The 11,549-nt window shown below is 46.3% G+C and overlaps 1 protein-coding gene across 3 annotated transcripts in view; it reads right to left on the reverse strand.

Annotated features, from left to right (window-relative positions):
* Positions 1-9,942, reverse strand: part of cpeb2 (cytoplasmic polyadenylation element binding protein 2) — a 43,032-nt gene extending 33,090 nt beyond the window's left edge. For all 3 annotated transcript variants that reach the window (XM_080429806.1, XM_080429805.1, XM_080429804.1), the window contains exons 1-2: positions 8,305-9,942; positions 5,042-5,317 (exon numbers count right to left, since the gene is read on the reverse strand). In XM_080429806.1, the coding sequence (XP_080285932.1) occupies positions 5,042-5,317; positions 8,305-8,856 (828 nt within the window). In that variant the 5' untranslated portion in view covers positions 8,857-9,942. The remainder of the gene's footprint in view (positions 1-5,041; positions 5,318-8,304) is intronic.
* Between the last annotated feature and the right edge of the window lie 1,607 nt (positions 9,943-11,549).

The following is an 11,549-nucleotide window of genomic DNA, read 5'->3' on the forward strand; positions in this document are numbered from 1 at the left end:
ATTGTATTCTGTTCATTTCAGTACTGTAGGTATGGGGTTTAGCCAGTGTTGGTGCAATTATTCAGGTACGTTCTGTAACATGCTAATATAGAGAAAATGTAAAAATCAATAGGATCTGCACTCCAGGAGCATTTTTTACTTATGATTAAAGTGTTTTCACCGTGAAGTCATCAACCTGCATGAATGAGGCATCAACTATATGAATGGTTTGATGCAAAACATTCGCAGACACATTTTTGTAGCGTTTATTCGTCATACCCCTGATGTGTAAGCAGACTGAGCACCTTCAATGTAAAAATGGTCTTTATAGCGGTATGGTCCTTTAACCCATTCAATCCGGGAACGCATCTGTGTCATTTTAGATTTGAGCTATAAACATTATTTTATTCTTTGGATATTCAAAAATAGCAGATCTACAAGCTCATAGCGCGGCACCTTTGAATACATATTTGAATACATATATTTTTTGAAACAAAATGTTTTACTCAAATCTTTGCTTCTGGAGGTCCCTGGAACAAAATATTTTACAAATGTTCGCTTTAAAAATATATATATATTCAAAGATTTGCACACATTTTCACGATTTGATCAAAAATAGCAGATCTACAAGCTGAGTGCCGTGCTATGAGCTTGTATATCTGCTATTTTTTTAATAGCCAAAGAAATCTAAAATGACAGAGATGCTTTCCCGGATTGATTGGGTTAACCACTCTTGTGAGCTTCCAGATGGGATAATCATTTGTGACTAGTTTGCTGACAAATTGATGCACTACTGGTGATGGTAAACAGACTGCATTTAAAATGTATATATCGCTTTTCTAGTCTTTCCGACTCTTCAAATCGCTTTACAATGTACTTCACATTCACACATTCACACACCGATGGCGAGGGAAACCATGCGAGGCACCAACCTGCTCATCGAGAGCAGTTTGGGGTTCAGTATCTTGCTCAAGGACACTTCAACACACGGCCAGGAAGAGCCGGGGATCGAACCTTAGAACCTTCGGATTCTGAGGAGCCCCTACTGGTTTGAATTAGATTTCATATTGTAAAGAGACAAAGGAGAGAAATCTCCTCAGAACTAGTCATGAGATGTCGCTGGGCTCTCTTTTTCTTTCGCTTTCAATTGATTTGACATTGCCTTCATGTGAATCAACCTACAGTAGCCTCCTGCCTGGTCGCCTTATAGCCATGTGTGAGGGATGATTTCAAAGCACAACCGTACATGGTTTGGTGAGAGAATTAGGGGGGAAATACAGGGAGTCAAATTGTCTAGATGGGGGCTTTAAGCCATTAAGACCGGGAACGCAACTGTGTTATTTTAGATTAAAGCTATAGCCATTATTTTATACTTTAGCTATTCAAAAATAGCAGATATGCAAGCTCATAGCGCGGCACAGATTGTAGATCTGGTATTTTAGGAAAATCATGAAAATTTGTGCAAATCGTTGAATATATATTTTTTAAAGCGAATATTTGTAACTCAAATCTTTGCTTCTGGGGGGTCCCTTGAACAACATATTTTGAGATGGGGGTCCGCGACCAAATACATATCATTTTGGGGGTCCTTGCCATGAAAAGGTTTGAGCACCACTGATACAGCAACAACATACCGTTTTCAGAATGTCTTCTAGGATCAAATGTCTTCTAGGATTTAGAAGACATTTGTAGATGCGTTCCCGGTTTTAATGGGTTAATGTCATGAATGTCTGTTATTAGGTCCGTTCATTGTCCTCCAACATCTGACTGAGAAAGGTCACACCTGACTGCATAATGAAATGAGATGCGATCGGTTACCAGTCACACAGCACCTCAACAAGCTGGAGACCTGAAATAGACGTAGCTTACCTGCTAAATATAGTGTTAAATTAGCCTCTTTTAACCACTGCACCATAGAACGGTTGTTAACCGCTCCAACAGCGTTTCCATTTGCGCATGGTTTGGCTTTGTTTGACGTCGTCGAGCGCTTTGAATCGTGGCCCAGTCGGCATGGTTTTATAACGCTGTTTCAGAATGGCCAAACCCATCGGGTGGGGAGGGCTTAATGACGCAGGTATTCAGTTATTCCTTTTAGGCCCTGCGGTGGGAAAGCTCTCTGGGAGTCAAGACAAAAAGCTGCTCCAAATGCATGTCTGAATATCAGTGGTGTAAAGTAACTAAGTACATTTACTCAAGTATTGTACTTAAGTCTACATTTTAGGTGCTTTTACTTTACTAAAGTATTTCCAATTTTCAATACTTTTACTTGTACTCCACTACATCTCAGAGGCAAAAATTGTACTTTTACTCCACTACAATTATTTGAAAACTTTAGTTACTAGTTACTTTGTAGATTTTGATTATTATTACAAAACATACATTAACCACTTCAGCCCTGTATATATTTCGGCCATTTGAAAATAGCCGATCTACAAGCTCACAATGTGTCGCGTTGTGAGATTGTACATTGTACACATTTGAAAACTTGTGAAATGGGACATTCTGCATAATGAGTACTTTCTACTTTTGGTACTTTAAGTACATTTTGATACCAATACTTTTGTACTTTTACTCTTTTTTTTTTTACTGTAACTGAGTACTACTTATACATTGCAGTATAGATACTTTTACTTCAAGTAAAAAAGTACTTTTTCCACCACTGCTGAATATTTACTACTGCCAAACAGTTGGGGAGAGACGACAATACATTTCCAAATCCACATCTATTCATAGAAGACTGCAGTTGTTGTCACCTATAGACCCTAGATTGCATGTAATCACATGGTTGATTACAGGCTATTCAGGTGAATAGCTCAGGTTCTCACCAGACAAATGGTTCTGTGTAAAATACAGACGTGGCATTAAAGCAAAGCACCTTCATTAGTAATAGAGGTGCTTTGCTGAAGGTATTGTAATGTACAGTGCAAAACTAGGAATGTGGTCAAGGCATGGCACATACTATTAATCAGCAACGGCTATATCTAAGGATGATCAAGTTATCGTATATTGTATCCCTTCGTCATAAAATTATCCACGATTTGCGACAGCAAGACAAGAAATGTGTTTACTAGCTGGCAAAAAATGTTGACGTCAATGTAGTCAACGTCCTACTTCTGGTTCTAGGTCAACTGCAGTGGAAACACAAATGATAACCGTTCACACAATTCCCGTCAACGGTGCGGCCACATGTGGCCTCAGAGAGGGCGTGTAAAGGAGGCAAAAGAAATCACCTCAAATCCCACATTTACAACGCCTTTCATTAAGGCTGCACAGTGGAATAAAATCAAACCACTCCCCAGCTCACTGAAATGCAAATTGTCCCTATAGCCATGTTGGAATTGATTAAGTACTACACTGTAAAACCATCAGTGTTAATCTAACCATCTGTAAGTCAAAGAGTGTACAAATTTAACCAAATGGACCCGTGATTCTCTGATGCATCAGAGAATCACGGGAGCAAGGATCAATGCTCCCAGCCTCTCATCTCCTGGCTGTCTGCATTACTGAGACGTGATGTTTGCTGCCTTTCTATAGCTACAAAATGGCAACAGAAGCACCCATTCAAAGCCTTAATCCACCCATCTTGTCTCTCTCTCTCTCTCTCTCTCTCTCTCTCTCTCTCTCTCTCTCTCTCTCTCTCTCTCTCTCTCTCTCTCTCTCTCTCTCTCTCTCTCTCTCTCTCTCTCTCTCTCTCTCTCTCTCTCTCTCTCTCTCTCTCTGCGTGCTTGATCAAATGCTCTCCAACACTATCTCATCTCACACTCTCTTGATCCAATATCTCATTTAGGAAATTATTCAGTAATCCTATGTGTCTATAGCTGTCGTTCCAACATAAAAACCCATTGTTTCTCACGGTGTGAAAACACACACATTTAACCCTAATTCACCCATCATCCAGCACGTGAAACATCCCCCTCTCTACACCACCTACGATACCACACCCACCCACCCACCAACATCCCCCTCTACACCACCTACGCTCCCACACCCACCCACAAACATCCCCCTCTACACCACCCACCCATCAACAACACAATAGGCTCTATGCACAGCAGCCATATTACCACTTCCTTCACAGGTGTTACCAATGATACTAATGAAGGCTCTGTTCCATTTAGTGTCGCACAGCGGTTCTCAGACCTTTTAATTTCCACGACCCCCATAACTCTGAGAGTGTACAAATGGAACCAAATGGACCCGACTCTCAGAGTTACACACATAGATATATATAAAGGCTAGATGACTCACCCGCGCTGCTGGCCAATGGAGTACAACGTTGCCACATGGCGGCCATCTTGGGACGGTCATTCATAACATTATGTCTATGGGGCATATACTTTGAAATAACCATAGCGTGCTCAATTTTCATCCAATTTTCAAACGGTTTGGTGTTTTGTAAACACCAAAGATGTAGTTATGACACTGCATACTTATAATTATAATCATGCTGTTTTTTTTTTAAATAAAATTAAGTATGCAGTATCAAAACTACATCTTTGGTGTTTACAAAACACCAAACCGTTTGAAAATCGGATGAAAATTGAGCACGCTATGGTTATTTCAAAGTATATGCCCCATAGGCATAATGTTATGAATGACCGTCGCAAGATGGCCGCGGTTGAGCTACGCTTGCAACGCCCCCTTGAGCCATCTAGCCTTTATATATATCTATGGTTACACACCCATAAGGGGCCATTTGGAACCTCCTCAAGGAACCATGAGGGTCCCTGGACCCCAATTTTAGTGTTTCCAGTGTTTCCAGTGAGCCAATATGCACAATATCAGCACTCTGACTCTGTTTGACCAGAATGGAACAGAGCCTTCATTAGTATCATTGGCAACACCTGTGAATTTCTTCACAATATGGCTGCTGTGCATAGAGCCCATTGTGACCACAACACATACACATACACACACACACACACACACACACACACACACACACACACACACACACACACACACACACACACACACACACACACACACACACACACACACACACATACACACACACACACATCAACACAAAACACAAACACATCATGTACTCTGTATGTACCTGAAGGGGCAGCAGTGTGTTACTGTTGCCGTCTGTGCGAAACATGTTCTCCTCGAGCCACGACTTGGGGCCCAGCGACCCCACGGAGCGGGGGAACTTGGGAGGCGCGATGACGTTGCTGGAGAAGGGCTTCTTCATGGGCGAGACGTGACTCACCAAGCCGGGCATGCCCATGCCCCCTCCGCCTCGGCGGTGGTCCCGGCCCCAGGACATGCCCCCCGAACTCCAGCCACTCCCCTGGTGACTGCCCCAGGGGGACGGCTTGACCATGGGCTGCTGCGCGGACACAAAAAAAGGAAGGGGAGGGGTTGATGGAGAAGGAATGGTTAGAGCAGTGGTTCACAAAAGTTTTAGGCCGTGATCCAAAAGAGAAATTTGATGTCTCCCCGGGACCCAAACTAGTGAAAATAGCAGATCTACAAGCTCACAACAGTTGTGAGCGTGGAAATCGGCTATTTTCACTTCCGCTTAAAAGTTACATTTGTGGAATTTATTTTTACTGTTACATTTTATTTATGAAATTATTTTGAAAATGATTTGAATTTCTTTTTAATGTATGAAAAAATATATTAAAAAAAGAAACAAAAAAAGGGGGGAGGGATATTTACTCGCGACCCACAAAAATCGGTCCGCGATCCACAATTGGGTCCAGGCCCACTGTTTGGGAAACAGTGAGCTAGAGCATGACAAGAGTACATAGTGGCTATTTTGCATGAATTTTATGGCGTGGCTCTGCAGGAGGCTAGCTATCTGTGTTGGTTTGTGTTTTTAAAATGTTATAATGGAGTCAATGGGGCTTGAATCGGGCTTAAACCTTGCCAAAATTTGGAGTCATATGTCATAGATATGTCATAGATGACAGGCTGGCCAAATGATGTCTGAGATCCACATTAGAACCACGTCGATCCCATGAGATCTACGTGATTAAAATCACTATCATTAAAGATTAAAATCTCTTTTTATCTTGTCATGCTCTCTCTCTCTCTCTCTCGCTCTCGCACTCCCTCTCTCGCTCTCTCTCTCTCTCTCTTGCTCTCCCTCTCTCTCTCTCAGCCACGGCCTAGTGTGATCTGCTCCTGTAACGGGTGGGTTGGTGGGTAAGAAGATTTAGGGCTTTAAGGCTAAGTATCCTATGGACTGCGACACACCACTAACGCACACTACACTCTCTCTCTCTCTCTCTCTCTCTCTCTCTCTCTCTCTCTCTCTCTCTGTGCCGTGGCCTGGCAGTCGGTCGCTCACATCCACACAACGTCTCATTGTTTCCCTGACACGCTCCCATGATGGGGGAAGTCACACAGCATATGGCCTGAACCAAATATATAGGATTTGTCTAAAAATTCCTGTTCCTCATTTGCATGAGCAGCAAACAGCTCTGAGGGGATCTTTGGGTGTTTGTGTGTGTGTGTGTGTGTGTGTGTGTGTGTGTGTGTGTGTGTGTGTGTGTGTGTGTGTGTGTGCGTGCGTGCGTGCGTGCGTGCGTGCGTGCGTGTGTGCACGCATACAGTACAGTGTACATGTGGCATCGAAAGAGCTCGCTCGTCATCATCTGTGGAAAATGAACTGCTATTTACTCTCCGTTTGTATCAACACTGGGATAATACATCCACAATGTTTGCACACATTACGCACACAGACAGCCGTACACACACACACACACACACACACACACACACACACACACACACACACACACACACACACACACACACACACACACACACACACACACACACACACACACACACACACACACGCACACACACAAGATGGCAAATTGGGATTAATTGCATGTGAAGCCTGAAACTGGGGCCTGATAACACATGGGACCTGACGACAGTGCATGAATCTTCATGTACGTGTATCTTAGAACGATGGCCTCCTAGTGGCACATGTCTTTCTGTAATGACGAGTTTATGACTCCTCACTGTAACCCCCACCCCCACCCCACCACACCCTTTCTAACACACACGCATACACACACACACGTGCACACACACACGCACACACACACACACAGACACACACATGCACGCACGCACGCACGCACACACACACACACACACACACACACACACAGACACACACACACACACACACACACACACACACACACACACACACACACACACACACACACACACACACACACACAAATAGGGGCTGTTTTCATGACAGCCATCTAGGACACCGAATCCTGCGAGGCCTTTGTATCCTCCACCGCCTGAACCACAAGGCATGGTTGGTGTGTGTGTGTGTGTGTGTGTGTGTGTGTGTGTGTGTGTGTGTGTGTGTGTGTGTGTGTGTGTGTGTGTGTGTGTGTGTGTGTGTGTGTGTGTGTGTGTGTGTGTATTGGTGACATGTGACCGGGCTGCATGCACCCCAGTGCCAGCCTCCAGCGGAGGACAACAGTGAGATTCAGTGATGCTCCCCCTGCCCTCTGCCCCTCCCTTCCTCTGCCCCGAGACCAGTGACTTCAGTCCCCTTACAGAGGACATGACAAATGCATTATATATATTTTTTAAAAACTGTTTGGACTCAACACACACTGGTTAAAGCGCACGCAGTGCGCACACACACACACACACACGGGCGCGCACACACAGACACACTCGCACACTCGCACACACACACACACACACACACACACACACACACACACACTTGAGGCTATGATTTAACTGCAATGTCACAAGATACTAACCTTAGGCCTGCCAGTGGTCCGTAAAGAATTATGGCTTTAGCATAATGGTGGTCTTTAACATCACATCTACATTATACCTTGATTAATAAGCTACAGATAATAAAAGGGCGGTGGGATGGTACTGACCCCTGTAGATTTAACAGCTTGGTGACACGATTCGAATACTGAACAAGTCTAAGTCAGTGGTTCTTGAACATTTTCAAGTCAGGGACCCCCACATTGATATGTATTTGGCCGCGGACCACCATTCGAAAATATGTTGTGCAGGGGACCCCCATAAGAGAACATTTGCCAAGATTTGCCATCATGTTTCTACAATAGCACAACAGCTATTTTAGAATAGCCGAAAAAATAAAATGGGGCTTAAGTGTTTACTGTTCCTCTTTTTTTTTCTGGACCCCCCCCCCCCCCCTCCCCCAAGGACCCCAGGGGGTCCCCAGAACCCACCTTGACAACCAGTATACTATAAACAGAATAATAAATATTCTAAAAGACTGTGTGGCCTTAATCTCTTCTCTGTTTTAGCTCGATTAGATCTGTCGCGTTCTGTCAAGCTCACCTGATGGTGGTTGTAGTTGTTCCTCTGCTGCAGGAAGGCGCCCTGCTGTGCGTGGTGCATCTGGGGGCTGACCGGGGACCTGCGGTTCTGGGGGGGCTGCTGATGGGGGACGTTCATCTGGGGCGAGAAGGGCCCTGTGTTGTAGCCCTGCTGCACGTTGATCCCGGCGCACGGGTTAGCGGACACCGGCGAGAAGCCCTGGAAGAAGGCCGGGTTGACGCCGGAGGAGGAGGAGGGGATGCCCGGGTAGAACCCGTTGTCGGAGTCGCTGTTGTTGGGGATCTGGTGGTTGATGGCGTGGATGGCGTGGTTGAGGGAACTGGCGACGGAGGGAGGAGGAGGAGGCGGCGGCGACGAGCTGGTCTGAACCGACCACGGGGTCCCGAACCCGGGGATCGGGGGAGGCGAAGCCGAACCGGCGCTGCCGTTGTTCTGCTGCATCTCCTGGGCTTGCTGGAGGCTCGCGAAGCCGGCGCCGATCAGCCCTCCGGACAGCCCTCCGGTGGTGCCATTGCCGTTATTGATATGGTGGTGGGCGATCGGGGAGTCCATTTGGGATCTTGCGTGTGGCCGATCAGCATCGGCTTCAGGTCTGATCCACCGGGGGGTTCGAGCCGCTTATAGGTCCCTGGCCGACCGGGGCGTCGAGGCTCCGCGCTGGGGCTCCGCTCTGCTGAAGTGCTGCCTCTGCGGCAGGTGACTGGCTGCTCCTCTGGGGTGGGTGGGGGGCGATCACCCTGTCAGTGTGCTGGAGATCAACTCGGTGTGCTGATCTAACTGCTGATGTATGTTATGTTCCGGTTGTTGTGCTGCTGAAGGTCACAGATCTGACTGCGTCGGACGAAAACGATCCGGAGGAAATCTATAACCCACTGGTGGTGATGTGGCTCAGAGAGAGAGAGAGAGGGCTGTAAGTCCCGGCCGGTTGACCGCTGCTGCTGATGGTGGTGGTGGATCAGGTTGTTGTGTTCGGGATCTGGTTCAGTTAGTTTGATCCCATTCTATGTCGATCGCGTTGACGTTGCCGTTGTGTTTCTTCTTCTCGTCCTTCTCGCTGCTTGTTGTAATGTGGTTGAATGTTGTCATTCACCCCGCAGGCTCATCCTGCATGTTCTGATGATGAGGATGATGATGATGATGATGATGATGCAGGGCGGCTGACAGCGGGGACGTCAAGGGCGAACCGGGCCGCAACCACCGGCCGAGTGGCACCGGAGGAGGAGGAGGAGGAGGAGGAGGAGGAGAGACCGAGGAGGATCTGAAAGGAGCGAGTCAGTGATCCGCCCAGTACAGTGCTTATGTTCTCTGCCAGCAAGCCGTGATCACGCATTTACTGTATACTGTAGCAAAAAATATATGTAGGCTAAGGCTATAAGCGTCTGAAAATAGCATTCAGTCTTTTTTGTTGTTGATAGAACAGTCTTTGAGGAGAGAGAGAGAGAGAGAGAGAGAGAGAGAGAGAGAGGGGGTTTCGACCTATTCAAATATAGTCTAGTAAATGATTAAAGTCGTCCTTCGTTTTTCTGACTATTGTCTTATAAAGACCAATTAAAGTGGGCCTTCTGGCAGCCTATAGTGTCCTGTATACGTGGTCCATGGGTTGGTTGGTTGGTTGGTGGACCCCCTGCCTCCTCTCTGGTCTCCTCTGGTGGGTCGTACCGGTGTTAGAGTGCTGCATGCGGCAGAAGGATTAAACATCCCCGAGTGGAGAGACCAGACCACGTCACGGCCGCGTCACGCCTCGCAACGCCCCGCCCCTCCGGTGGACGCCGGCCTGCAAAGAGCACCGCATTGTTTACGTCATTTTTTTCATTATTCATAAAGTGCAGTTTAAAGGCCCCACAGTAGCGCATTGGGCTATATCTGTTAGGTCTGATGATATATATTTATAATATATATGCCTACTTCTTCATAGTGTTCCATCTTTGGACATTGAGTAAGGGTCCATTTGGTTACATAGAGGCCTACACTCTTCGCAACCAATCTATAACTTATCCTAGGCTACCCGGGATTCGAACCATTTCTACCCCTTTCAAGAAGCATGGGGGGGATGTGGGGGGGTATTGCACAAGAGCTTCAGGCAGTGCTACCTTGTCACCCCAGTATGTGTCCTGCTATATCTAACACCAGAGTCAAAATGGAAGATAACTGTATAGGCCTAAAAGCCTATCATAGTAACACTGGAGGTTTGGGCCGGATTGGTTGATTGGCACAGGAAAGTACAGTTCAGTACAAGGTCTGCTAAGAGGACTTTAAACCCAAGAAAGCCTATATAGCTTGTTTCCATTGGGGTCCTTTGTACTCAATTCATCGAAACATTTAATGACAGACAAATATACATCTAGCCTACAATATCGAGGTCGGACCACCAGCGAAGGCTTCGCGGGGGTCCACAAAGCATTCGCTGGCACGGGGGTCCCGACGCTTTGCTCCGTTGTGCTACCCGGGATGTGCGCTCTCTCCCACAGCCACGAGAAGCTGTTTGAGCTTAGCTATGTGCGCTAATAACGACTCAACGCATGCACATTTTGATTCGTTATACTCCCGACCTGTGTGAGGCAGGAAAGTGCCGTCCAGTGTGGCGGAAAGTACATGAAGAAGAAGGGGTGATAATTTCCGATTCTGTCCCTATCGGTACATAACTCGAACGGCGCTGAGTTGGCTCTAGCGGCCTTCTCAATGTTCGGCACGGCGACTCGCTCCCTCGGCGGTGCCTCTCGTTGCTCAAGCCCGCCAGAGACGGTGCGCCTCCGACGTTGTAACTGTTTTCACAGAAGGGGGCGTCACCAAGTTACTGAGACTGTAGGAAAAACCCGTGCGCTGCTAGAACATAGCAGAAACAAAGGGTCACTACCAGAATTACCTGGAAGTCCAACCACTACGTGCCACTACAGGTAGGCAAGTGGGTAGGTCAGGTGGTTTACTTTACATTACATGCATGCATGTATTCTTAATTTTTGTATAAATATATTATAATAATTGTGTCACATCATCACCTTGATATAACTGCCTTCGCCTATGTTCTCATAGCAAACAGTCAGTCAGAACCGCCATGGGGGCGTGTTTGGGTTCAAGGGGCGCAGCCTTAGGGCTATATAGTGCGGCGTAATGTAGAAGGACGCCCTACGCGACTGTATATATAATATAGATAGGCTACTCTACCATATCAGGTAAAAATAGACCTACTGTTTTATTCATTAAAATAGGGATCTGGATTGCAGCTTTGAGGGCCAGTCCTCTGGTCT

Source organism: Gymnoscopelus braueri (assembly GCF_963280865.1).
Source record: "Gymnoscopelus braueri genome assembly, chromosome: 6".
Lineage (NCBI taxonomy): Eukaryota > Metazoa > Chordata > Actinopteri > Myctophiformes > Myctophidae > Gymnoscopelus > Gymnoscopelus braueri.